General features: G+C 42.3%; 2 protein-coding genes across 2 annotated transcripts; both read right to left on the minus strand.

Annotated features, from left to right (window-relative positions):
• Positions 1 to 26,912, minus strand: LOC106676766 (ubiquitin carboxyl-terminal hydrolase 42-like). Its single transcript, XM_076877386.1, has 16 exons — positions 26,462 to 26,912; positions 25,670 to 25,876; positions 25,499 to 25,593; positions 18,998 to 19,121; positions 18,828 to 18,877; positions 18,654 to 18,736; positions 18,496 to 18,606; positions 7,872 to 7,960; positions 7,587 to 7,759; positions 7,334 to 7,423; positions 2,830 to 3,035; positions 2,486 to 2,546; positions 2,070 to 2,210; positions 1,730 to 1,830; positions 1,384 to 1,549; positions 1 to 1,288 (listed from the first exon to the last, which is right to left on the minus strand). The coding sequence occupies exons 1-16, from the start codon at positions 26,694 to 26,696 to the stop codon at positions 509 to 511; spliced, it is 2,712 nt and encodes a 903-aa protein (XP_076733501.1). The 5' UTR covers positions 26,697 to 26,912; the 3' UTR covers positions 1 to 508.
• Positions 3,939 to 5,731, minus strand: LOC111501293 (uncharacterized). The gene is made up of 2 exons (XM_023154537.3): positions 5,063 to 5,731; positions 3,939 to 4,811 (listed from the first exon to the last, which is right to left on the minus strand). Exons 1-2 carry the CDS (start codon positions 5,701 to 5,703, stop codon positions 4,709 to 4,711), a joined length of 744 nt encoding a protein of 247 aa, XP_023010305.3. The 5' UTR covers positions 5,704 to 5,731; the 3' UTR covers positions 3,939 to 4,708.
• Positions 26,913 to 27,917: the final 1,005 nt, after the last annotated feature.

The raw sequence follows: 27,917 nt of genomic DNA on the forward strand, positions 1-27,917 counted from the left end.
GATAGGTTTGATATTCTGTCTGACAATACCACACCTTTTAAAATTGTAACATTTATTACAAAAATTTGACCTTTTTTTTTTTTTTTTTCTTTGGGAAAAGGACTTTATTTGTGGCTGAATGTTGTCAGTATGTTAAAAATGGCTCATCTCAAAACATTGTCAGTGGTGCAATTGTGTTTGAATACAATAAAGTTATTTGAAAATCAACATTGTGTAAACATTCATTAATACAACAGGGAAACTATAAAGGATACTTTTTCTAGACTTTAGGAAATTGATTGGCAAAACAAAATGTTGCGTAAACTAAAACTAATACCTTGTGTAAACTTTAGGAAATACATTGCTTAAAACAATAAAATATGAGAAGAAAAAGCAGTTATTAATCTTGTAAACACAAAAACATTAGTTGAAGCAACTTTTCTCCTAAACTTGAAATTATAAGTGATCCATCAGAACCTAAAAACGTAAATGCAGTGGGTTGCCTTGAGTTAAGTTTTTGCAACTTTGTTTAAAAAAAAAAAAAAAAAAAAAAAGTCTTTGCTGAGAGTCCTCTTGCGATTTTGATCCTCTTTGTCTGGAGAGGAAAGGTGAGCCTGTGGCGGGGAGCCCTTGAACTTATAAAAATAAAGACAAGATTTACCTTGTCAGGGCCGCTGTGTCCATTCACTTTGTGATGACCATTGTGGTGCCCATTTTGGCTGGATTTGAAGTCTCCATACGCTTGTCCATTTAATCCATTGCCGTGATGGTGCACTCCTGACTCCCCATTGGCGGTTTTGGGAGAATTATCAAAGACATTTCCTGTGTCTTTATTTTCATTAGGATGAGACTTGGATGAACTGCCGTTATCCAGAGTGTCACAGTTCTCTTGGTCTGATTCCTCTTGGCTATCCGGCACCAGGAAGGACGCCCCGCTTCCTACAGGGTTCTGATCCCCATTACTGAAAGGCATGCCGCTGACTTGGTTTAGTGGACGCGGAATAAAACGAACGTCTGGTTGGATGTCTGAGGTAGACTGTGAGGAGGACAAAGAGCTGGAGGAGGAGGAGCTGCTGGCGGAGGACGGCTGGCAGTAAGAGGAGGAAGAAGCAGATGGGCGGTTCGGTTTGCTTTGCCCAATTGAAAATGAAAGCTTCTGTTGTTTGTCGCTGTCTAGAATCATTGTGGGCTGGCTTACTGAGTGGGAGATGGAAGCAGAAGAAGCTAGTCCATGGTTTGGTTTCCCCACCGTGCTGGGCTTGGAGCTTGTGGGATAGTCCCTCAGAGATCCATTAACATGAAGAGAACTCTGAAGGAACAAGAAGTCACAACAACAGGTTTTTAGAAGAGAAACACTGGGTTTAACAAAAACAACATTATCAGTACCCTCAGGTGAGGAAGTACCTTGTTCATGTGTGGTGGCAGCTGGGGACCTATGAAGCCAACACTGTTCTGATGCATGGTGGCGATGGTGCGTGGGATCACCACCGGCCGGGGAGATGACTGACCAGATATGCCAGCGTTATGGTTCAAGTGGCTGTAGTCCCCAGTTTTTTTCACATCTGTGCACCTGATGACATGGAAAGAATATTAACCATGACAAAGCATCAACATTATAACATTAGGTTATAATAATACATTTTCTACAAGAAAAGTGGGAATAAACATGTCTACATTATTAAATAATGATGGGAAAAGTTCTACTGAAGGAATAAGCCTAGAATGTTTAAAAATACCGATGTTTACTCACTTGATGTAGAAGAGGACATATGCCTGCTGGTTGAGAACGGTCCTAATGTCACTGACTGACACGGACGAGTCATTCATCTGAAACCACTGCAAATTGCTGGCCTGTGAGACAGAATGAGAGAGATGTGACACAGCAGATTCAGTTTCTGAATTGAATTTGAGCTAAAAAGAAGAATCTTATGGTTATATAGGGGTCTTTTTTTTTTTTTCTTTCTTTCAATGCATACAAAGTATTTTTCTCTGTTTGCATTCAGTTTTCTGCTTAAATGTGTTGTTTATGGTGTGTGTTTGTTTGTACTAAGCAACAGCAGCATTCAAACAGATTCGGGCACAGCCAGTACCTTAATATAGCAGAAATAGTGTCCAGCATGACAACTCAATCCAGAGTGAACCAGCACAGCATACAGCCTGTAGAGCTGGGGCTCCCCGTGGGACTGAGACATGAAGGGCCGCAGATCCAGATGCTCCAAATACTTCACATCCTGATGACCACCACACAAAGAATTTCAAACATTACATGCAAATATCCTGTTTTATAATAAAACAAAGCATCTGTCATGTATCTTTATGACTTAAGCAGACACTATTGGCCATTTGACTTTGTGATTTTGCCTCCACTGAAGTCTGCAAAGCGTTTGAGTGAGAGGGTGAGCACATTGGCGCTGCGATGGATTGTGAATCTTTTTGAGGCCGTTACCATTTTTTTGCACCTGAAGGAAACAAACATTCATCATGGTTTGGCATCTCTTTGACTTACTTGGTGCATTTGTAAGCATTTTCGCCATCCAGCTGTTCTGGCTTGACAAACTGCTTCAGAGCTTTGGAGACATTTGGAGCAGTCTATATGAACAGAGAGAGAGAGGAAAAACCTCACACTCCATAATGCAGAGAATACATAGTAGCAACGTCACTTTGAATGTTGTCCAATTACCTTAATTTCCAGAGTGATATCCAGAAAAGGGTCAAATGTATCTGAGACAGCTTTGCAGTTTAAACGTTTAACAGAAACAGAAATCAGTGCTATGAGTATCACACAAGCTGTAAGACATAAAAAGACAAATAAAAGAAAAATAAATCAAACCTTAAAAAACAGTGACTTACCTCTGGATCTTAGGTACCCGCCAAACACTTGATGGATGAAAGAGGTTGTACGTGCTGTAACAGTTGCTATCGTAATGCAGTGTATCACCACATGGCGGCGCCTCCTGTCTCACGACTGGTGTCACCCCCTTTTTGTTCTTCTTCGCACTCCTCCTGTAATGGATGCTCCCGTGTGTACGCGGACTAGTGTGCTCTTCAGTAATGTGTGGTAGAGGTAGCACTTATTTTTGATATTGTAAATAAATGAGTACTTTTTGGAAAGTCAGAAGCTGTTGCTCATTCGCTATCCACCTGCACACCTCCGCGGCTGGCTTCATCTCCACCGCACGTTACAGTGCTTTGTCTCTAGGGGCCACCGTACATCAGTCACATGATCACATTTAACCAATGATCGCCCTTGACGGCAGAACGCGCTGGTTACGAGCCGGGAACGAGCTCACAAAGAGCACGCGCATTTTTTGCGGTCCGGAGCTGTAGGAGAAACACAAGTTAACTCAGAGACACAGACTTACTATATTTCTTCCATACAGACTGATGCCACAAAACCAGTAAGTAGGTGTACAGCGTACACTGTAGTGTGTAGCACCCAGGAGTATTATCTTATTACGTACACGTTGGTAAGCTGTCTTGTTGCAACTGACAAACGAGCGTGCTGTGTGTGCAACAGCGCGACAAACATTACCTGTCCTTTTATTAACTGCACAAGTAGTGCTGGTCATAGCTGCTGGCTACCTGTGTAAGGCTGTCATGGGTCTGTAGCTCTGTCACCGTTTTAGGGAACATATTTAGTTTTAAAGTATTTAGAACATATTTAGTTTTAAAGTAAGTTTCCGGGCTTTTCCTGCCTTTCTGGAGGGATTATATTTCACTAAAAAACGATCTAATATTCATGTCCACATAATAATTATTATAATTATAATATATTAAAAAACACACGCTGTATTTTAAAGAACATACATTAAGAAGCAGATTATATTAGATTTATATTTTAAATAAGACAAAAGTTGGATTTTACAGCAGTAAAATGATTGTATCTCTATAGTTTAAAAATGTAATAAGCTTTGCCCCTGCACAGAGTGGATAGTGAAACAAATGGAATCATCATAAATACATTATATTTATTACTCCCCCTCCTCTTTGCTTTATTATTGTAGCTCTAGTAATAAATAATAATGTAAGGATTCTGGATCAGCACCATGATGCCCATAGTATATACAGTATTCTGAAGAAGGTCTAAAATGTCACTTTGTGTGTGTGCATGTGTGTGTTTTATTTAGATGGATTTTTAAAAAAAATATTACTCATGATATAACATTGTCCAGACATGCCTGGTAAGGACATGAGGAGGAAACAGAGCTGTGTGAGGCTACTAAAGGCAGTGCTATAACATTTTTCTCTCATCATTTTATTGTAGATTAAGTGCTGGAGTTGTTAGGTGTGGATGATTAAATTATAGTTTATTGCAATAGCAAGTTGTGCCTTGTTCTCACATAGCAAGTGGAGAGTGATATATGAAAAGATGGGATGGAAGGAAGAAGAGAAGCAAAGAGTGATTCACAGGCAGAGCCTAAGCGCTGTCACCAATCTTTGCATTTAGTTATTATCTCATGACACTTGTTTAATCAGCTACCATCTCTCCTATGGACTTTTTAATGTCTACAGTCTCAGATCAACACAGCCCTGCCCTCCAGCACTATCCACAGCAACCCCTCAACAGCAACATTGTACCCATCAGGTAAAACATCGGCTACGTTTGCTTTGCCTTGTTGCCCATATTAGATTCTTGATGAATGTGTGTTGTTGTTATTCAGCCTGGCTCAATGTGCCCCTTTTTAGCTTTAAGCACCCGCCCCTTTAAACCTCTCTGCACGGCCCTGGCTCAGAGCACTGGGCTGTGCAGTTCGGGATCGCTGTCCCGATGTCTCTTCTTTTTCTTTTTCTTCTTCATTTCCGCAGCTCTGTCTGAATCTCCGTCAGAACTTCTACGGGATGACAGAGAACCAATCACATTGTTTAACAAAACCAAGATCTCAAGCTTTACGGCCAGCCTAAGACAGAAAAAGTGACCCATTATCAATAAAATGATGAAAATTCTTTCCGTTTTTAAGAAAATATTAATACTGATAGTGAGCTTTAACCCCATATTATTTTCAAAAAAAATCTAGCTTAAAACAAACAAACACATTTCCTTCTGTTTTCATTAAAGGATCGAGAGAAAGATGGCAATACTCACCCACTCTCACGGTGTCTGTCTTTATCCTTTGATTTCTTCTTTTTCTTACTCTTTTTGTGTTTTTTAGTGTGGCGGGCCTCAGAGCTGTCGTCCCTGTCTTTGCCGAGAGTCCTCTTGCGATTTTGAACCTCTTTGTCTGGAGAGGAAAGGCGAGCCCTTGAACTTGTTTGTTTCTGGTGCTGTAGAAGGTGAGAAATTTCCTTCCTTTGAGGAGTAATTTTCTCTCTCTTTGCCATTACTCTTATCCTTAATTGTCCAGGAGTCTTTACTATCCTGCAACCACCTCCGACTGCCACGAGACTCCTCTCGGTGGGAGTAACCATATCCCCTTCGCTCATGGTCAATGTCCTCTCTTGACCGGTAGCGGTAGTAATGGTTAGAGCACCTGTCGCGATCACGCTCCCGAGGGTGCTGGAAGGTTTGCTCCCGGTGACGATCGGCCTCCCATTCCCTGTAGTAACGTCCAGAAAGGGGGAAACAATCCCTGTACTGGCGGTGGTGACTGTCTTTGTAGTCCCGTCTGTACCGGTGACGATCATCGTCGCTTTCTCGTTCGTGACTCCTATCCCTGTAGTGTTTTTCTCTATCTCTGCCAGAGCTAGAGTACAGTCTTTTCCTGTCTCGGGAAGATCGTTTTTCATTGCAACTAGAACTAGGCTTGGACTGATACTTGGACTGATACTGCTCCTTTAGTATTTAGTCCTTCAGTCCCTGTTGTTGCACATTTTGCGACAACACTGCCTTTTTGTCCAGCTTCTTTCTCTGTCTGGAATATGAGCATAGGCAACACAACCAAATACTTTCATATGGCTAATGTCTGGGTTTTTTTTCATACCATCTCTGATAGGGTGTTTCGTTCTTTAAAGCAGATGTTGGGAGCTTATTCTGTATGTAAGCTGCAGTAGCAACAGCTTCTGCCCAGAATGTGTTTGGCAACTTTGCATGTGACAGCATGCTTCTAGCTGATTCCACTAGAGTTCTGTTTTTTCTCTCTGCAACACCATTTTGCTGTGGTGTGTGTGGTACAGTCATTTCATGGTGGATGCCTTGAGCTTTCAAATATTCTTGAAACTCTTTAGATGTGTATTCCCCACCATTGTCAGTTCTGAGTCTTATTACTCCCTGTCCACATTCATTTGAGAAGGTTCTTTCAAGCTCTTTGAACTTGCTCAGGACTTCTGTTTTTTCTCTTATGAAATACACTTTACAACATCTGGAGTAGTCATCAATGAAAGTCACAAAGTACTTTTTTCCTCCTACCCAGATAGCAAGGAAACATTGAAACAATGTTGAGTCAATATCAGGTGATGTCATTGAATCAACGTTGAAGTGTGACGTTGACCTAACGTCACTCTTGCACCCTTTTTTAACGTTGAAACGTCAGGTTTTGATGTTGAATCAATGTTGAAACCTGACATTGATTCAACGTTATATTTTCTAATACTGTTGACATTGAAACAATGTCAGATTCTGATATTGAAACACTGTTGAGCTATGGTGTTGATTTTCCACCTCTTTCGCACAGTTGCTTTTTATTAAAACAACAGTTAAATCATGACTGGAAATCTACCTCTCTTTATAGGTATTTTAACCAATACTAAACTACTGCATCAATATTAATATCCTAAAATAAGAAAGCATTTCATGTGATGTAACAGAGAAAAAACTAAACAAAATAAGGTCAATAGGCATGTTTCGTTTGCTAAATACTTTATTAAAAGACAGTTTCCTATTTACATTTATATGTTTCACAGAAGTTTGTAATTTTTTACTCTGGGATGGGGATGCATGATGTGCGTCCTGCACCACCCAAACGATCTGGGGCGTATTGGAGCCATTTCTGCACTGCTTGTGCAAAGACAAACTCGGACATAGAGTTTGCCCCTAACTGCTGCGTCAGGCCATCTAGGACAAAAATACATACACACATACACACACACACACACACACACACACACACACACACACACACACACACACAAAAAAGTGAATTAGAGCACATGAATAAGCTCTTGTTAACTGTCTTTAAAACAAAATAAACATGGGGTCCTCGGGCTGTACAAACTACAACCCGAGGACTAAACAAGCCAAAGACCAAAGACTCCATCTCCAGATTAACCGGACATGAAAGTCTTGTTATTAAGAAGGACAAAGTAATATAGCAAAAAAACAGTAAAACTTACCAAATATGCATTTGCAGAGCGCTGTATCTTTAAATGCCCTTTTTTGCTTTGTCTGGTCCTTGGTTTTTTTCCCTGCCCAGTTTAGTACCGAGGCCAGCTCGTTTGTAATGGCATAAGCCATTACACGGCGGACTCGCACCTCCAGTGTGGTCCCTCCAATCAAGGTAAAGCGTCTCACCTATAGACACATTTTAAGAGATGGAATTAGCGTGTCTCATGTCTTTAATGTGTATGCAAGTGCTTGTGTGTTTAATCAACAGGCCGTTGTTATGTATTTAAATCACATCTGACAGCTATTACACTTTATAGTTACAAAGTGTACATAACCTTTATATACTTACCATTGCCTTATTTGCCTCTTGTGATTGAAGAGGTGCCTCTGCATTGTTTAGCTCCTCAATGTTGTGCAAGGGCAAATCCAGAGGCAGTACCCCAGCATCTACCGATTCATTGCAGCCGGTATTGCGGATGGCTCTGACCTCCTCACGGAGTTCGTTAACAGCTCTTGTCAGGTCTGACAGAAAAAGATAATTTTTTCTAAGTATTTAAGAATACAGACAACTTGTCAAAAGTTTCCTTGTGTCACACACAGATATGTACAAAGACACCAGACAGTATTTTATTACCTGGTATTGTCACTCGAGGCGCCTGGGGAAACCATTTTTTTGTGGGCTGCTCATCCTCTGAGTCACTATATGTGTACAGGGGATTTGGTCTAAAGAAAAAAAGTTGAAAACGGTCATAAGTAATTACAAATGTGCTTTTGGAATATTAATTCCTAAAGTTACAGTTTGATTTATAACAACACACACAGGAAACGGAGATGTGCAAGAAGGTACAGTATACAAGGAATTTTTGAAGTGCACAAGTGTACACGGCTTTGCATCTATAAAAAGTTTACAAGCTTCCACTTTTTGGACTATATTATGTGGTGATATTGCAGTAAGGAAGCACCACAGATATGTATAAAAGACAAGATCATAAATTCTTAGCAATCAAAGATATGTTTGTGAAATAAAAAAAGTTTTACTTGTGCTTTCTTTTATGACTGGTCTGAGTTTCAGCTTCGGACTGAAGGTCAGACGTATCACAGTGTTCACTTAGATATTTCTGAAGACTGCGTTCTGCTTCGTGAAATGTGTCTGGAAGTACAAACACAATGTATGGCCAGACATAAATTAGGACACGAAAAACTTGTTATTGTTACATTTATACAACACCAATCCAGATGATACCCACCATGGCTTATTAGAAGTCGGACTGGTGCATAGGTGAGCCATGTTGCACCAGGATGAACTCTCCTCTTTACTGTGGCGTGGATCCTGAATGTGTCTCACGGAGGATATGGAGGCCATGACAATTTCTCCCCATTTATCCATGAACTAGGGACTATTTCTGTACCACCAGTGCTGAACTGCACAATGCACCAGTCTTTCATTTTTATCTTTTTTTAAAATTTGGAGTCCTTTTTTGCCCTGTCTAGGATAAACAGGAAACAGATAATTACAATATATTTCATAGTCACTACAAAACTTGATCTATTGATTGAACTAAATAATAAATAATAGCTTAAAATGTATATAGGCAACAATTACAAGCAAACCCGATAAAACTTTTTTTTTTTTTTTTTAAACATACAACTGCGTGTGTATATGTAAGCATTTAAACACTGAAGATAATAAAATTAACAGTATTTTGTCTAAGTCTGCCATTGTAGGAATTCATGGCACCGAGACAAAAACTTGGCGCACAGTGTGGCATCAAAATAGGCGCACACCTTTGACGCTGCGTTTTCTCCATCTTCCTTTGTCCACACGTAAATGCTAAAACGGAGTTTTCGAAAATATCCGCCCTGGCAGGCGTCTTTAAACACTTAGACCCCCGGAGAGCAGTCATTTTGGGTTTCTACCTTAGACCCCCGCGGAGTCATCATTTTGCGTTTCTACCTTTAAAAGCCGGAGAGCAGTCAGTCAAATGCTGGAAGTGGAAGCTAAATTGGCTAGTCATTCATATGTATATTAGGTTGTTACCTAGGAATTCTGGAGGGAGGGGAGTGGGGGTGAGTGATTGAGGGGGTGGGGGAGTGGAGTGTTTCAGTTTGCCATCTTAGGGAGAAATCAACACACATGGGTGTAGGTCCTTTGTTGCTGAGATTTATTGATGAAAACAGTACAAAAAACCAACCATTTGTACACATATGTACAAATAATAATAAAAAGTGAGTGAGTACATTTCAACATTTTCAGCAATCACTCACAATCCTGGCACTGCCATGGTATCTGTCGTCTGCATTTACCACATGTGTATCTGTAGCAGTGAACACATCGCATAGTGGCCTGATTTTTCTTGCATTTGTGTTTGACCTGACACGTGGCTCTTTTTCCAGGGCTAGGTGTGGAGGGTTGTGTCCGAAGCAACTGTTCTTTTCTTGCCTTCTTCGCAGCTACATGAGAGCGAGCCAACTCTGTTGTAAGCGCCACCAGGAAGTCCACCCGTCTTTCCTTCGTCCCGGTGCATGCTTGATACAGCACATGTGCATTCAGTGTTGCCATGTCAATCATGTTATAAAACACGGCAACTGGCCAGCGCCGTGTTCCTCTGCGGGCAGTGTACTCCCGAACCATCTGGTCCATCACATCCACGCCACACTTTGTTTTGTTGTAAAGGGTGACAGTGTTTGGCTTCCTTTTGGTAGTGTTATCAGTCTGAACCACGCTGTGCATGCTGCTAAGAATATAGACTGTCCTCTTCCGTTTGGCCGCATACGCCGTCAGCGTGGCAGCAGAGGTTGAAAACACCTAAGAAATAAGATAAATTGTTATTTCCATAGCCCTTTTACACACAATGAAACACATAAACATAGAACCACAAAAGACCTGCAACATACCTGAGTGGTGAATTCATTGCGATCTGTCTGTCTAGTGGATTGAGGAATTTCCCTGCGAATCTTGTTGACTGTGCCGAGGATGGTGGTTTTCCGTCCAAGAAGTTTTTGCGCAAGTGAAAGCGATGTGAAGAAATTGTCCGTGGTAACATTTCTGCCCTTGTCTAGGAATGGTTCCATCAGCCTCATCACTACATCTTCAGACAGTCTCTCCCCACTGGGACGATTGGGGTCCTTGCCAAGATATGGGAAGACATTGCAAATGTACTTGGATTTTAGGTCGCAAGCCACCCAAAACTTGATCCCAAACTTGTCCGGCTTACTTGCAATATACTGCAGGAAACAGCACTGAGTCTTTGATGGGAAAAGCTGTTCATCAACGGTGATATGTAGACCAGGGTTGTAGCACGTGATGCAGTTGGTGACAAATGATCCCCACAAACTGGAAATTGCAGCGAACTTATCAGTCTTTGCTCGATCACTGCGGGTGGACTTGTCATCAAAGCGTAGGTGTTGCATGATGTCTTGGAAGCGGTTTCGTGCCATAGTTCCAATTATCTGTGGGTTTCCCAGGTTTGCTGACCAGCAGTCATTTACAGATGGAACCCTGGTAACCCCCCGCAAGATGACAATTGCAATAAATGCCATTAGTTCAGGGAGGTCCATGAACCAATGAACATGCTCCGTTTGCCGTGCATGTTGAATAGTCCATTCTTGAATGCTACGAAGCATGTCAAGAGTGATGAAACACAGGAAGCTCTGAAGGCGACTCGAGATACTTCTCCTGGCCTTAGCCGTTGGCTCTCCATCTGCAGCGTACGCTTCTATTGGGGTGAAAGGGAGACAGGTCCCCACCTGTTCTTCGCGCCACACTGTGCCATCTTTCGCTGTCTCAGTCCCCAAACAAGCTCTCTTTTTAGGTGGAGAAGCAGTCTCCTCATCTGCAGTGTGAACAAATTCAAATTGTGAGCAATGGGAAGGTAAAAAAAAAAAAAAATCACAAATGCATGCATAGATACTAATTATAATTCCAGTATCTCCTCATCTGTATCAGAATAATGTCTGAAATATCTTACTTACTACATCCATTTACTTGTTTGAAATGAAATAGGAAATGATATGAAATGTCTTCCTAAATAAAAAGAAACAACTAGAGTTAGGGTTACTAGCTAACCCTAATCCTGCTCTGCTTTTTTAGTATTTTTCACTTGTTTGAAATGAAATAGGAAATAATATGAAATGAAACCTAACCTGAAGACTGATCAGACAGCTCCGAGTCTGAATCCGGCTGAAGTTGTAGGTCTTCTCCATCCGAGTCACAAGGGTTGACTTCACTCAGGATCATTTCCAAGGCCTGCTGCATTTTCTTTCCTTGGAGAGGAGGTTCGTACACCACAGGATTCTTCAGGGCAATGAAGGATTAGGCTAAATGCAGTGAGATTATATCCACCTCAACACAAAAGGAAGTCCCACCCCCCACCCCCCATATACACACACACACACACACACACACACACACACAAAGAGGCAGTTGGCAGTTAGACATCAGCAATCATTCACACACACCCACTCCCCTCCAGAATTCTCAGGTAACGACCTAATTTACATATGACATTATGCACTCCACACTGTATATAAATGCCACTTGTTTTGCACATATTCAACTCTGTATATTTTATATATTTTATTATTATTATTATTTTATTTTATTTTTTTACTATTTAATTTGTAAAAATGTGTATACACACACACACACACACACACACGTAGGAAAATATTTAGTATACACATCCAGAAATGCATACACTATTATATATTGTACATATATTTATTAGTTTCAGGTTGGCCATTCTTGTATTTTGCTCGTTTGTGTTGTTGTGTTTGCACATCTCTGTTGCTTGTGGGGCTCGCACACAAGAATTTCACTCGCATGTGCTGTGCCAGTGTGCCTGCACATGTGATGTGACAATAAAAAGTGATTTGATTTGATTTGATTTGAATTGATGCTAAAAGACTAGCAAAGTTCGCTTCCACTTGGCTAACAGAGGGTTAGAAAAGTCTGGGACTTCTACTGTTAAAAATCTCAGTTTTCAGTTGATGAAAACGCAGTTTACGTGTGGACAAAAGGTGCAAACGCAAGGTAGGTGAGCGTGCAGCGTAGAGTTTGAATTGAGTGCGAATCGAAGTGGGTGCTCTCCAATCATTAAAAGTAACAAAGTCATTGAACACATTTATACAGTTACTTTTACGTTTATCAATCATATATCACAGATTTACAATTTTTTGTAGTACTATGCTAAAAAGCAACTACAGAGCGAAAGTCTGGGTCAAGCGCCGAGGCGACGGCAAGAACAAAGGAACCCTCGAAGCGTTAAAGCTAGCTTTGTAAGGGAATATAACGGAAAAGTATGAAACGAAAATGTTTTCTTTGTTGATAGACTTTGTTTGCAGTGCAATTTATTTGTTGCCGGATTGTAAGATGAAAGTAGACAAAATTTCGGGCTCCCACATTTTATCCGAAACTTTACATTAACAAGTTTGTTTTTTTGTTTTTTTTACTGTTATTCAAATGCAACCATGGAAATAACGACTAGAACAAAAGTCATTCATTCTTACCTTATACTAATCGTGGTGCAGGCCAGTGCAGTGCATGAACTGATGCCTTCTCCGGTCAATTCCGCTGAGAGTAAATCTAATGTCCCGCTCTACTGTACAAGACAATGGTTACCTGGAGGGACGTACCAATGTGATAGGGGTGCTGCGGAATAGTCCAAGTGGTAGCAGCTTTAATTTCCCGCTCAACCATAAATTGATGATTTTTCAACGTGATTGTTGTCACCTTGTCAACTATAAATAGATCAACAATCAACGATGACAGAACAACAGTGAATCAATGTTATTTCAATGTCAGTGTCAGGTTTCATCAGTATTTCAAATCAAATCAAATCAAATCACTTTTATTGTCACATCACATGTGCAGGCACACTGGCACAGCACATGCGAGTGAAATTCTTGTGTGCGAGCCCCACAAGCAACAGAGATGTGCAAACACAACAACACAAACGAGCAAAATACAAGAATGGCTAATCTGAAACTAATAAATATATGTACAATATATAATAGTGTATGCATTTCTGGATGTGTATACTAAATATTTTCCTACGTGTGTGTGTGTGTGTGTGTGTATACACATTTTTACAAATTAAATAGTAAAAAATAAATAAATAAAATATATAAAATATACAGAGGTTTGTAGTTGGATATTGTGCAAAACAAGTGGCATTTATATACAGTATGTAGTGCATAATGTTGAAGTTCCAGTAGTGAAGCTGAGGTGTCTATGAAGTGTTCAGCAGTCTGATGGCCTGGTGGAAAAAGCTCTCTCAGTCTGCTGGTACGGGACCGGATGCTGCAGAACCTCCTTCCTGATGGAAGCAGTCTGAACAGTTTATGGCTGGGGTGACTGGAGTCCTTGATGATCCTCCCCGCTTTCCTCAGGCAGCGCTTCCTGTAGATGTCTTGGAGGGAGGGAAGCTCACCTCCAATTATCCGTTCAGAGCACCGCACTACTCGCTGGAGAGCTTTGCAGTTGTAGGCGGTGCTGTTGCCGTACCAGGTGGTGATGCATCCAGTGAGGATGCTCTCAATGGCACAGTGATAGAAGGTCCTGAGGATGCGGGGGCTCATGCCGAATCTTTTCAGTCTCCTGAGAAAGAAGAGGCGCTGCTGCGCCTTCTTCACTGTTTTGTTTATGTGTACTGACCACGTAAGATCCTCAGCCAGATGTACTCCAAGGAACCGGAAGCTGCTCACTCTCTCCACAGCAGCGCCGTTGATGGTGATGGGGGTGTGTACTTCTCTGCACCTCCGGAAGTCCACTATCAACTCCTTTGTCTTTGCGACGTTGAGGGTGAGATGGTTGTCTTGACACCAGTGGGTCAGGGCGCTGACCTCCTCCCTGTAAGCCGTCTCATCACCGTTGGTGATAAGACCCACCACTGTAGTGTCGTCCGCAAACTTCACAATGATGTTGGAGCTGTTAGTGGCTGTGCAGTCGTAGGTGTAGAGTGAGTACAGGAGAGGGCTCAGTACACACCCCTGTGGAGCACCAGTGTTCAGTGTGATGGGGGATGAGGTGATGCTGCCCAGTCTGACCACCTGGCGTCTGTCAGACAGGAAGCTAAGGATCCAGCTGCAGAGGGAGCTGCTCAGTCCTAGATCCTGCAGTTTCCTGTCCAGCTTCGAGGGAACGATGGTGTTGAATGCTGAGCTGTAATCTACAAACAGCATTCTCACATACGTGTCTCTCTTCTCCAGGTGTGACAGGGCAGTATGTAGTGTCAGGGCTATGGCATCATCAGTGGACCTGTTGTGGCGGTATGCGAACTGTAGAGGGTCCAGTGAGTCTGGTAGTGCAGAGCAGATGAAGTCCCTGACCAGCTTCTCGAAGCATTTGCTCACGATGGGGGTCAGGGCTACAGGTCGCCAGTCGTTCAATGAGGAGATGGTGGAGGATTTGGGTACAGGGACGATGGTGGCCATTTTGAAGCAGGCTGGGACTACAGACAGAGAGAGGGAAAGGTTGAAGATGTGTGTGAACACTCCAGCCAGCTGAGCCGCGCATGACTTGAGGACGCGGCCGGGAATCCCGTCCGGACCAGTAGCTTTGCGCGCGTTCACCTTCCTGAAGCACTTCCGCACATCCTCCTCAGACACAGTGTGCACACTGACGTCATCCGCGGTGCGCACACTGTCCGGTCTCATGGTGTTCGCTGTGTCGAATCTAGCGTAGAATACGTTTTCAATGTTGTTTCAACATTGGTTTTGTGTTGATATTTCAATCCTGACGATTCTGATGGTTCAGATGGAAAATCAACATCTGTTCAATGTCTCCTTGCTATCTGGGTAGTGACTCAGTTTGAAAACGACCACAAACGTCACTATGCACTAATTGCAACTTGCGTTTTGTTCGTATTTCTCCCACTGATTTGTAAGGTTTTCTTGATAATTTGCCCTCAACACAAGCTTCACAAAAAATGTCCTCCTCTTCATTTGTAAGGCTAACTCCTTTTACCAAGTTTTTTACTCTTTTCAGATTTGTAGTGTGACCTAGGCGCTGATGCCACATACTTGCTGGAACTGAAGCAGTTGACGCTCCATGACAGGTTGTGCAGTTTCCCTCAATATCCAGCTGATACAAGCCGTCAGATCTTTGTGTTCCCATTCTATGGAGAGCTCCATTCTTTCCTCTTATGTAGCAATGAGTCCTTTTGAACTTCACTGTGTTTCCCTTCTTGGCAGCAGCTCCCACTGAGAAAAGGTTCATTGATAACTTGGGAACATACAGCACATCATACATTGTGGCATCTTTTCCATTACTAACTCTGAATGACATTTTCATTGTTATGTTGCCCAGACCTAAAGCCTCAACTACTCTGCCATCACTGAGTTTTACTGTTTGTGGTTCTGAAAACTCTTGGTAGTTCTGTAGAGCTTCTTTATTCCATGTCATGTGTTTTGACACTCCTGAATCAATTAACCATTCTTCTTGTTGTGCATCACTTTTACATGACTCATTTACAACAAAAGCTCCCTCATATGAGTCCTCTTTGTCCTTATACACCACGCTTTTAGCCTTGTGGGCCTTGTATTTCTTTTTAATGCTTGGACAATCACGCTTGATATGTCCTTCCTTCCCATATTTGTAACATCTCCATGAGTCGGAGCTGTTTGCTCCCACTGTTTTTGATCCACTCTGTTCATTTCTATGCATCTGAGATGACATTGCTGATACACTACTGGACACAGTGGTGTTGTCAGTAAGCACTCGCTTTTGTTCCTCATTTATCAAGGCTTGTTGAACAAACTGTAGTGTCAGACTGTCCATCTTTGTCTCCAAAGCAGTAACAACAGTTGCATAGCTGGGTGGCAAACTACCTAGAAGGGTGACAATTAGGGCTGGGACAACGCATCGACGTAATCGATTACGTCGACGCAAAAAATACGTCGACGTAAAAAAATCTGCGTCGATGCGTCGTCACTTTCAAAAAAAGACATGGCGGCAGCGAGTAGCGGAATCATGAGTGAGGCAGTTGCAGTCAACTTAAATCACTCCACCCGAACACGCAGTTCTACAGTATGGGGATATTTTAACAGAAAAGGAAGTGATTCAGTCGTTTGCCGGCTTTGTGAGGTGGAAATGGCCTATCATAAAAGCACGACGGCTATGCACCAGCACCTCAAACGACGGCATCCAGGAGCAGCTTCTGCAAAGGACAAACCACCGTAAGTTTTCAACTTTTTTACTAACGCTAGTTTTTACCCGTTAATTCATCCAGACCGCCCCCCCCCCCCACGTAGACGTACACTCACTCATAGACACAGATAAACACCCAACCTCCGTAAATGCAAAACTCATTTAAGCTGCTGAGCAGTAACATATAGCAGCTGCTGTTGTTATTGTTTTTTTTTTTGTGGCCTATGCTGGCAAAATGAGTCGGAATGCACGCAGGCTGATTATCAGAATCGGCGAAAGACAAAAATGTGAGACAGCGAATTGGCCGCAGGAGAAATGTTAACAAGGATAATGCACCACCTGCTAAACGTAGCCGTCGTGGACACTGTTACAACATTGTTAAAGTGCTTGCAAAAGCAAAATGACAATGAACTCTTGATTTGTCAAATTTAATGTGTTTCATCCTATTTGAACGCTGTTTTTATACATTATGCTTCTCCAGCTTGATCTTATAAGTCAAAGTTATGCCATCTAATGACTAGAAAGCAGTGCACCAGTAAAGGTGCCATCAGCTATGGCTGTTTAAACATTATCTTTTCCAGCCATCATGATTACTGCATATCATATGTTCAACATTGGGGATTATTATTAACCTCTTACTGTTATGCTATGAAAGCACATGGCATAACAGTGTGTGTGTATCTATCTATCTATCTAGCTCAACCAGATCCTTATCAAATTATTTTGATATTATGCTTTCCATATAATTATTTTGTAATTATTCGAATTCATCTGTGTGCTGTGTGTGATTTATGATTTCAGGAATAAACAGAAAAGTCTGGAGGACTACTGTCAGAGAAGAAGTACACCATGCACCCCCCAGGAGGTGGCTGTACTTACTGAGAGCGTCTTAGCTATGATTTTAAAAGACAAGAGACCACTTGCTGTGGGTGAGGGATTCAAAGAAATGCTGACCACTTTCCAACCAGGTTACACTCTGCCGTCTAGGCGTCATTTTACAAGCATGATGGAGAGAAAGTATGAAACTTCAGTGGAGAAACTAAGGAATGAACTAAAAAAAGCCACATCCAAAATCTCCCTTACCACTGATGCTTGGACAAGTCTGGTCACAGAGTCCTACTTAGGGGTAACTTGTCATTTCATTATTTGTTCAAAGACGCCATTGCTGCTGTTCGTATATTATTAATTTTTTGCTATGATTTCCTTTGTTATATTTGTTTTGCAAAACATTTAATTTTTTGTTAAAAACAGAAGATTGTAGTACAATGTTATTGTGGATTTTGTTTTGTGAAGGAAGAGCACTTTTTGGCAGAAAGCAAAGTGAATATTACATTTTGTTTGTTTAAAGACACCATTGTTGCTATTTATTTGAAATGTTTTGTTAACTTTTCCTTAATTTTATATATGTTTGCACATTTCATTTCTTGTTAAATGCTATCTCTATTGTATTGATTGTACGACCTCTACAACTTTATTTTGCAATTTTTTTATTTTTTATTAAAAGGTCTTCAAATGAATAGATTTGTGTTTTTCATTTATATACATAAATTAATAAATGTGAAATTGCTATACAAGTCAAATAATGGGGAAAAAATCGTTAATCGAATCGAATCGAAATCGAATCGGATTGAAAAACGAATCGTTAGATTAATCGATGCATCGAAAAATTAATCGCTAGATTCATCGATTAGGAAAATAATCGTTTTGCCCAGCCCTAGTGACAATTTGATCTTCCTCTTCAATTACAGAACCTATTGCCCCTAGCTGATCAGTAAGTTCCTTCATCCTCTTTAAATGATCATTGAGATGTTCTCCTTCCTTCATTTCACACTGGAAGTACTTCTTCAGAAATAGCTTGTTAGCAACAGTATCTCTTTCAAACTGTGCTTTTAGCATCTCCCATGCTTCTTTGGGGGTCTTACAGTTTGTTATCAAGTACAATTGGGGTGTGAATGAAGGGCCGCAGATCCAGATGCTCCAAATACTTCACATCCTGATGACCACCACACAAAGAATTTCAAACATTACATGCAAATATCCTGTTTTATAATAAAACAAAGCATCTGTCATGTATCTTTATGACTTAAGCAGACACTATTGGCCATTTGACTTTGTGATTTTGCCTCCACTGAAGTCTGCAAAGCGTTTGAGTGAGAGGGTGAGCACATTGGCGCTGCGATGGATTGTGAATCTTTTTGAGGCCGTTACCATTTTTTTGCACCTGAAGGAAACAAACATTCATCATGGTTTGGCATCTCTTTGACTTACTTGGTGCATTTGTAAGCATTTTCGCCATCCAGCTGTTCTGGCTTGACAAACTGCTTCAGAGCTTTGGAGACATTTGGAGCAGTCTATATGAACAGAGAGAGAGAGGAAAAACCTCACACTCCATAATGCAGAGAATACATAGTAGCAACGTCACTTTGAATGTTGTCCAATTACCTTAATTTCCAGAGTGATATCCAGAAAAGGGTCAAATGTATCTGAGACAGCTTTGCAGTTTAAACGTTTAACAGAAACAGAAATCAGTGCTATGAGTATCACACAAGCTGTAAGACATAAAAAGACAAATAAAAGAAAAATAAATCAAACCTTAAAAAACAGTGACTTACCTCTGGATCTTAGGTACCCGCCAAACACTTGATGGATGAAAGAGGTTGCCTGCGTTTGCCTGTCCAATCTATAATAAAAAGATAAAGCACAAAAGTTAACTAATAAGGACAGTGCAACAATTAACTGATTGACCATTTATTTTTTAGCATTTTGGAACCAGACGATCACTTTACAGTATTCAAGTAGCAGAAAAGACAATAGGAGGAATTGGAGCACGATTAATTACTTAAGAGGCCATCTGCTGCTACACGGGAAGAATTGATTTGATGAGAATTGACACTTTAGGTTCTTAAAAAAATAAATTAATTAATAAATTATTTTTAGGAGTCTAACAAGAAGCACAACACTCAGCCCAGTGCATCTGTTAAACGTGTAGTTTTGATTAAATGTGCACATAGACTTTGAAGCTCTATAGTAACACATAGAAAAACCTGGATTTTCTGAATTTTGCTGCTGCAATAATAGCACGAATGCCATTAGGGTGAATAAGAGATGACCTGAGGGGTTGAGTGCTCCTGCTCAAACTGCTTACCCTGTTGGCTCAGAAGAAATCTATCTGATTGTTAAGTGATGACGTGACGAATCCTACTTCCGGGCCTAAAGTAGTCTGCGTTTAATATGGCTTTTGTGTTGTTAACATGTTTAATGTTTTGTATTTTCTTCTATTTGATCTCAAAAAGCTCCTAAAACAGTCAGTGATCCCCGTTGACCTCCCTCGGCTTTTATTACCGCTAATCATTTATTTAAGCTCAGTTTTTAAAACCTTAGGATGTAACTACAGCCCAGCCCATGCAGCAGTATATGAATGACTAACCTCGTATTGTGGATGGATTATCTCAGTTGTTCTCCTGGCTGAAGTTTGGTCCTTTTACAGCATCCTGCCATGCGATTACATTTGTTCCTGACCACCGAGAACACTCACGTTAACTTTTATCGAGTGGAAAAAAAGTTAGCTTGTTTATATTATGCTAACATGGCTGTGTCGCTAGCGGTCACGTAGCACATCATTATATACCAGCTAGCCCAACTTCAGTAACCCTACAAACGTCACTGCTGTTTAGTTTTCTGTCTTCATTTATGTTGGAAGTGATAGCAGAGCTGTACGTTTTAATTTGTTTCCAAAACCCCGCAGTCAGGACATGCTATATTGTAACTTTCTGCAGCCATTAACAAACACCAGAATAAACACCCCGAGGCTGCTTTTATTGTTGCTGGCGACTTCAACCACACCAACTTAAAGACAGTCCTCCCCAGATTCCACCAACATGTCTCCTGCCACACCAGAGGAGACAAGACTTTAGACCATGTGTATTCCAACCTGGCTGGAGCCTACAAAGCCACACCCCTCCCCCACATTGGACAATCGGACCATCTCTCCCTGTTCCTCACACCTCGGTATTCACCACTCATCCAACGTGTGAAACCTGCTGTGAGGACAATTAAAGTGTGGCCAGAGGGGACAGACGCAGTGCTCCAGGACAGATTTAAAAACACAGACTGGAATATGTTCACCCACACAGACCTGGACCAGTACGCCTCATCTGTACTGGATTACATCTCCAAAACCACAGACAGTGTCACCACCCAGAAACGGATCACCATGTACCCCAACCAGAAGCCTTGGATGAACCGGGATGTTCGTCTCCTCCTGAAGGCCCGCAACACCGCCTTTAGGTCAGCAGATGCACACGCCTACAGTACAGCCAGGGCTAATCCAAAGAAGGGCATCAAAAAAGCCAAACACCATTACAAAAAGAAGGTAGAAGAACACTTCTCCAACTCCAACCCCCGACGCATGTGGCAAGGACTCCACACCATCACAGACTACAGGACCACCAAACCCTCCCCCGCATCCTCTGATGTCTCCTTCCTCAACGAGCTCAACAACTTTTATGCTCGTTTTGAGCGAGGGAACCCCACAACCACAACCAAAGCAGACATGACGCCAGACCACCAACCTATGACTCTCTCCCCCACCGATGTAGGAGCGGTGCTGAGCAGGATCAATGTCGACAAGGCTGCAGGTCCTGATGGCATCCCCGGGCGTGTTCTCAGAGCGTGTTCTGGGGAGCTTGCAGGAGTGCTCACAGACATATTCAATCTGTCCTTGGCCCACGCTGTGGTACCGGCCTGCTTCAAATCCACCTCCATCGTCCCGATACCCAAAAACTCCAACCCATCTTGCCTCAATGATTACCGCCCAGTAGCACTCACCCCCATCATCACTAAGTGCTTAGAGCGACTGGTCCTAGCACACTTCAAATCCTGTCTCCCCCCCACCCTGGACCCCCACCAATTCGTATACCGCCGGAACAGGAGCACAGAGGATGCAGTCTCCATCGCAATGCACGCTGTCCTCTCACACCTGGGGCCCGTTCTTCGTACGTCGCTTACTACATCCAAGATCAAATGACACATCCAAGATCAAATCATCGCGCTAACCGTGAGCTCGCTAATCCGGTTCCCCGAACACACCTGCTGTTGACGATTACTACAGCTGGACGCAGGAATGTGACATCACTGGGTGTCGTAAAAGGGGCTACGCATCGATAGTAGAAACATTGATCGGCAACCCGCTGATTGGTCGGCGAAAATGTCGAAGGGGCGTGCTCGGTATTTTCCGGCAGCAGAGCAAGAACTCATGAGTGAGGGATTTCAGGAGTTTCAGAGTTTAATTAAAACGCAAGAGAACACTGCAAAGGCTGCAAAAGCAAGGAGAGAGGGCTGGCAGAAAGTTGCTGACAAATCAAACTCGTAGGTAATTTAATAATAATAATAATAATGGATTGGATTTATATAGCGCTTTCCAAGGCACCCAAAGCGCTTTACGATACCACTATTCATTCACTCCCACATTCACACACTGGTGGAGGCAGCTACGGTTGTAGCCAGGCTGCCATATCGCGCCATCGGCCCCTCTGGCCAACACCAGTAGGCGGTAGGGTAGATCTATCATATGACACTATATTGTCCAATATCATATGGCATTATATTATATTATAATATGTTATATTATATCCCCTTTCACATTAGAGCCACAACAGGACCCACAAGAACATGGGAACAAGTAAAAGTGGAATACAGGAGTATTCTACAGAATGGTAATATTTATCTCTTAGATTGCTTTTCGTCTCTTGGCAAGGTAATACTGGCCTGTAATACTCTGTTAGTTTGTTCATAACAGCAACCAAGAAAAGGGCAGAGGAAAAAAAGACAGGTGGTGGTCCTGCACCCCCTCGTCAACAAGTTGGTTAAGTAAATAATACCCTCACGGGAAAATCGATATCTCTCTATGAGCACACTGTCGCGCTGAGCTAAAGGATCCTGTCTATCCCGCAATATACGCTGAATTCTGAGGACTCTCCTTATCAATCTTGCACCTTCCGCAATGGGTTGGTCGCGTATACGGACAGGACATGGCTGCGACAGGCTTCCCAAATCCACCTTCGCTTTTATAGCCGTGGTCTCTCATCTTGATTACACGAAGTAATTTACAATTACTACTCTGAAATATGAATTACATCTGTAATAATCACATACATGTAATAGAATGTTAATAGTTCATTTCCCTTTTTTAGGAAATGACCTGTATGTATCTGTGTGACATCAATAAAAGGATCAAGTGCTGCATTATCTTTAGTTACATTGATAATATTTATTTATGGTGAAACAGTGGAAAAATATCGCTGTTGCTTTCGTATAAATGAAGCGGACATACCTGCGTGGCCGCGATCTAATCCTGTTTACATAAAGTAAACCTGCTCCCGAGCAGGTTTATGCTTACGGCTCTGTTGCTATGACAGCAAGTCCCGGATGAGCTTCGGGGAACCGACTGATCCAGGATCACGCGAAATCGTCAACAATCTAATCCGGCTAACCTACTTAGCGAGGTACGAAGAACGGGCCCCAGGACAACAACAACACCTACGCCAGAATGCTGTTTATAGACTTCAGTTCAGCATTCAATACAATCCACCCCTCACAACTCATCAGGAAACTGACAGACCTGGGCATCAGCTCCCTCATCTGCAAATGGTTACTGGACTTCCTGACCAACCGCCCCCAACATGTCCGGCTGGATAACCGCTGCTCATCTACCATCACAATGAACACCGGTGTACCACAAGGCTGTGTGATGAGCCCTTTCCTCTACTCCCTCTTCACCCACGACTGCAGACCTGCTGGTGGTTCCAACACCATCATTAAGTTTGCAGATGACACCACGGTGATTGGCCTCATCAGTGACAACGATGAGGCCGCCTACAGGGAGGAGGTGGATCGTCTGGCTGAGTGGTGCGACAGAAACAACCTGCTGCTTAACACCGAGAAGACCAAGGAGCTCATCGTGGACTACAGGAGGAATGCTGACCCACATCCACCCATCCACATTAAGGGGACGGCTGTGGAGCGTGTGAGCAGCTTCAAGTTCCTGGGAGTCCACATCTCCGAGGATCTCACCTGGACGACCAACTGCTCCAAGCTGGTCAAGAAGGCTCACCAGCGCCTCTTCTTCTTGAGGACTCTGAGGAAGAACCACCTGTCCTCAGACATCCTGGTGAACTTCTATCGCTGCACCATCGAGAGCATCCTGACCAACTGTATAACAGTCTGGTACGGGAACTGCTCTGCCTCGGACCGGAAGGCGTTGCAGAGGGTCGTGAAAACTGCCCAGCGCATCGCCGGAGCACCACTTCCTGCCATAAAAGACATCTACAGGAAGCGGTGTCTGAAAAGGGCTGGGAAAATCATCAAAGACCCCAGTCACCCATCACATGGACTCTTCACCCTCCTGCCCTCTGGGAGGCGCCACAGGAGCCTCCGGACTAAGACCACCAGGTACCGGAACAGCTTCTTCCCCACAGCTGTCAGACTCCTTAACTCTGCCTCCTGACATCTGACCCACGTTAAACTCATGGACTGAACATACACACACCCACAATGGACAACTGTACCCTCAAACACAATAATAACATGGACTGAACCACCACTCACAACCACTAGCACTTTATATAGCCTCTGTAGAAATTATCCACATATCTCACTTATCTTAACTGCACTACTGTATAGCTCTGTAAATAATCATTCTGTACATTCGATAATCTTTAATCCTACAACTGTTTACAACTTGCATAGTTCCCATTTCTGTATAGCTGTATATCCCAGATTCTGTAAAGTTATTTATTTCATATTCTGTATAGTTTTTCATATTTATATCCTGTTCATAGCCTGTACATAGCTTGTACTCACTACAGCCTGTACATACTTATAGTTATAGAATATTCACAACATACTTCATACCGTGTACATTATAACATACCATAATAGACCCATTTCTGTAATATACTCACATATCTATATTATTGCTAATATATATTGTAATATATCTATATCACTAAAGCACTTCTGGATGGATGCAAACTGCATTTCGTTGCCCTGTACCTGTGCATGTGCAGTGACAATAAAGTTGAATTCTATTCTATTCTATTTAGATAGAAGCTAGCGAGCTAACTCCCTGCTAACTTCTAACTCCGTTAAATGTCATAAATTCCGTTTTCATGGATGCCTGGATGTTAAACTCAATTGTTACACTTGGTAGAGCAGAACGCTGATCATTTTATTAAAGATGAAAGACTTTAGACAGTTTTTCAACTCTCAGTAATGCCACAGTGATCGTTTGATATATGGACCTGCAGCGGAGTTTAGGCCCAGACACGGCTAGTGACGTCAGACTGAACAACCGGATACTAGACACTAATGCTGGGCAGACACTGTGCGATTTTTTCAGTCGCGCGATTCAGCTCCTGCTCAAACTGTACGATTGACTCGCAGGGGTTAGAAGTTCATAGGTCACGATGCAGGGTCTCACACTATACGGCCTGATGCTCTGATGCGACCTGAGTGCTCACACTGTGCGTACATAAAACGAAGGTTATAATAGAAATTCTGTCGCTCGCTCTCCCTCTCTGTCTTTCACTCACACAGACACACCACCACGGATGAGCTTTCCAAAGTTCTACAAGTTGTCGCTCCGTCGCTTGTGTCCAGATCACACGCTGCACTGCCGTGCTGCGCCGTCTTTTTCGCTGACATTTGTGTTTGCGCGTGCGCAGTGTGACAAACTGCGGTGACACCCTCACGACGGTCGCGTGAGGTGTCAATCGCTTCTCGTTACCCCACGTATACTATACGACGGTCGCACGACTCAAAAATCGGCTCAAAATGGGCCAAAAATCGCACAGTGTAAGCCCAGAATAAGCCCAGCATTATGCGTTTTGGCGATCGGCCCGATTTTGGCCTTCATCGTGCGTCATGCATCGTATAGTATACGTGGGGTAACGAGAAGCGATTGACACCTCACGACGAGCGACTGAAAAAATCGCACAGTGTCTGCCCAGCATAAGTCTGGCAGCTCTCCCCCATAATCCCAGACACCTGTTTTACTACACGTTTAAGCTGCTTCTGATCTTTTCAAGCCCTGTTACCAAAACAAGCTACCACACCCACACTGGGTTGATATAATACCTCATTATTATATCAAGTTTTTTAATGAACTTGAGTGCTCCAACACTTTCTGTGCAGAGACAGAGACAAAATACTGAGTGAGTAAGGAGTGATACAATGTGAGAATCAGCGCAGGACTGCGTAACACCACTGTTGGTGAAATAACGTACATGTTTTGGAGTGCTCCCGCGTCAGCATGTAGTTTGCTAAAGGAGGGGTGTAGCTGAGACACTGCAGGGCTGAGTTGAGGAAGCAGGTGTTCCCCATGTTCTGGAGGCCTGCACCAATGCGGTGAACCTCGGCCCACTTTAGGCTGAGCCGATCTGGTGAGAACAGCACCTTCTGGGGCAAGTCAATTCCATCGCTACTGCTCATCACTGACACACAGAGCCACAATTATTACTAAAAATCTGTTTCAATACATTTTAAAAAGGACATAATTTAATGCTACCTTACTTATACAACCACACACTGGCACATGGCAAAGTCATGTCAGGACATCACAGTAATAGCTACAACTATTAACAGTTATATAATGTGATTCTGGCCACTGTGAACAACTCCTAAACAGGCTCAGGAAGAAAGACAGGACAGTTTGCCTTCTCCTTTGTTTCTGCTAAACAAGTTGGACTGCCGGTCTTTATATAAAAACAGCAATTGCATCACGAGCTGAAGTGACTGATCATGCAAAGCTGGATGCATTACATAACTGGATGAATGAATGGAGAAGGGAAGCAGCAACACAACACCCACAAAAGCAGTTGTCAAACTTGTGTGAAAGCAGAAGCAAAAAGATTAGCTGTATGTTACTAAAACCAATTCTGACAAATATGGGTAAATAATGGCTAAAAAGTGTGGTTCCATATTTGCTAAAACAGGTTGGAAAACTATTCTGTCTGACAATAAAAATCTTCAAACAGCTTAAAAAGACATTTTGAAAAAAAGCCAGGCTTTGCTCTGACCTTGGTCCTTGGGCCGGTCCACAGAGGAGGGTGTACTGTTGTACACAGCAGCTCCAGGAGTGGGGGCCAGGCAGCCTACTGGAGAGTCTGGAGAGTCACTGGGTACAGTGGGGCCCACTGCCCAGCTGCTGGAACAACTGCCGTCCATCCCCACGTCTCCACTGGTGAAGGAGGATCGGTTACATCCGGCTGACTCGTGGTCAGACTTTTCTGAAGATCTGTCAACTATGGTCATTGTTCATAGCTGCATTAGGAACAAAGACACATACGTTTATGAACTGAAAACAAAAAACAAACAAAAACAAAACAAAGTCGTTGCTAGGTTTGAATTTTCTCATTGTTAATTTGGAAAAAGGGAAAGGGAAAGAAAACTTAAATACTACATCAATTCTACACTGGTTAGGTAGCAGTACAGTGAGTTTGGACAACAACAACTAAATACAAAAGCCACATTAACAGATTATACCCAATTTCGCTGTGCAAGAAACTGCACAATGACAATAAAAAGCTCTAAGTCTCTTATAGCTTATAGTTAAATAACGCTATATTAAACATTGCCCTCATACCATCGACTAAACTTTCAGCAAACAAGTATCTGAAATTGTGTTAGATTGGATGATTTGTTTACATTCAAAAACAGACTAGCATAAGTGAGGACCAAATATTTGTTTTTGACCCTTTGTTTTTATTTGAATCATCTTGTCAGATTCCTTTTAAATAACAAACACCAGGAGACAAGAGTAACTTTCGACATCTAATTTAACTCTGTCCAACTAACAAGCTTAAAATATCGACAAAAATTAGTGTTTAGAAAACTCAAGAGGGGAAATGCCAGATAACCCACTCGACCGAGGAAATTTCCAAGTCGGAAGCACGTTTACAACAGAAGCAGCTGTTCCCTCCCACCTGCTCTTACAGAGTGGCTCACATTGGCTAAATGACGGCTGCTAGGCCTTTAACACGCAGCGTCGCAAAACCTCAAGAAAACACACAAAAAACCCTGATCATATCAGACGGAGAGCAAGTTGAGAGCTTACCAGTCTTGTCGAATTCCGAGATGTAATGACGTGCACTTAAAGAAGATGCAAAAACCATCGAAACGCCAAACGCAACGTAGCCAGTGGTTTGGCGCCCCCCCCCCACACACAGACACACAGACACACAGATAAAACATAAGGATTGTACATTAACACAAAGCTGTTGTACAGCCCGTATCTAAATGCAATATTGCCGTGCAAAATATCACAATACTATGCTGGAAACAATAAATGAAAAGCTGAAAGATGCGTTTTTGTGTTAACTAATTATTGTTAAAAGGAAATATCACAGTGATTTAGTGGCCATTAAATTTGCAAATTAATGATGATTCATTTCAGAAATTGTGAGTTTCCTCCCCTACAGTTTGTAAGTTATAGGTATCGTTATCGATGGTCCTGTATTTACTGGATATCTGATC

Source organism: Maylandia zebra, linkage group LG19 (genome assembly GCF_041146795.1).
Source record: "Maylandia zebra isolate NMK-2024a linkage group LG19, Mzebra_GT3a, whole genome shotgun sequence".
NCBI classification, from domain to species: Eukaryota; Metazoa; Chordata; class Actinopteri; order Cichliformes; family Cichlidae; genus Maylandia; species Maylandia zebra.

Bases quoted from the DNA above. Each gene is read 5' to 3' on its own strand.
- LOC111501293 (XM_023154537.3), bottom strand. From the start codon at position 5,703: ATGAAAAACGATCTTCCCGAGACAGGAAAAGACTGTACTCTAGCTCTG. The intron at 4,812-5,062 runs GTGAGTATTGCC...GTCATCCCGTAG, and splicing joins GACAGACACCGTGAGAGTGG to AAGTTCTGACGGAGATTCAG.
- LOC106676766 (XM_076877386.1), bottom strand. From the start codon at position 26,696: ATGACCATAGTTGACAGATCTTCAGAAAAGTCTGACCACGAGTCAGCC. The intron at 25,594-25,669 runs GTACGTTATTTC...TTACTCACTCAG, and splicing joins GCGGGAGCACTCCAAAACAT to TATTTTGTCTCTGTCTCTGC. The intron at 7,760-7,871 runs GTAATAAAATAC...TTTTTCTGTCAG, and splicing joins GCCTCGAGTGACAATACCAG to ACCTGACAAGAGCTGTTAAC.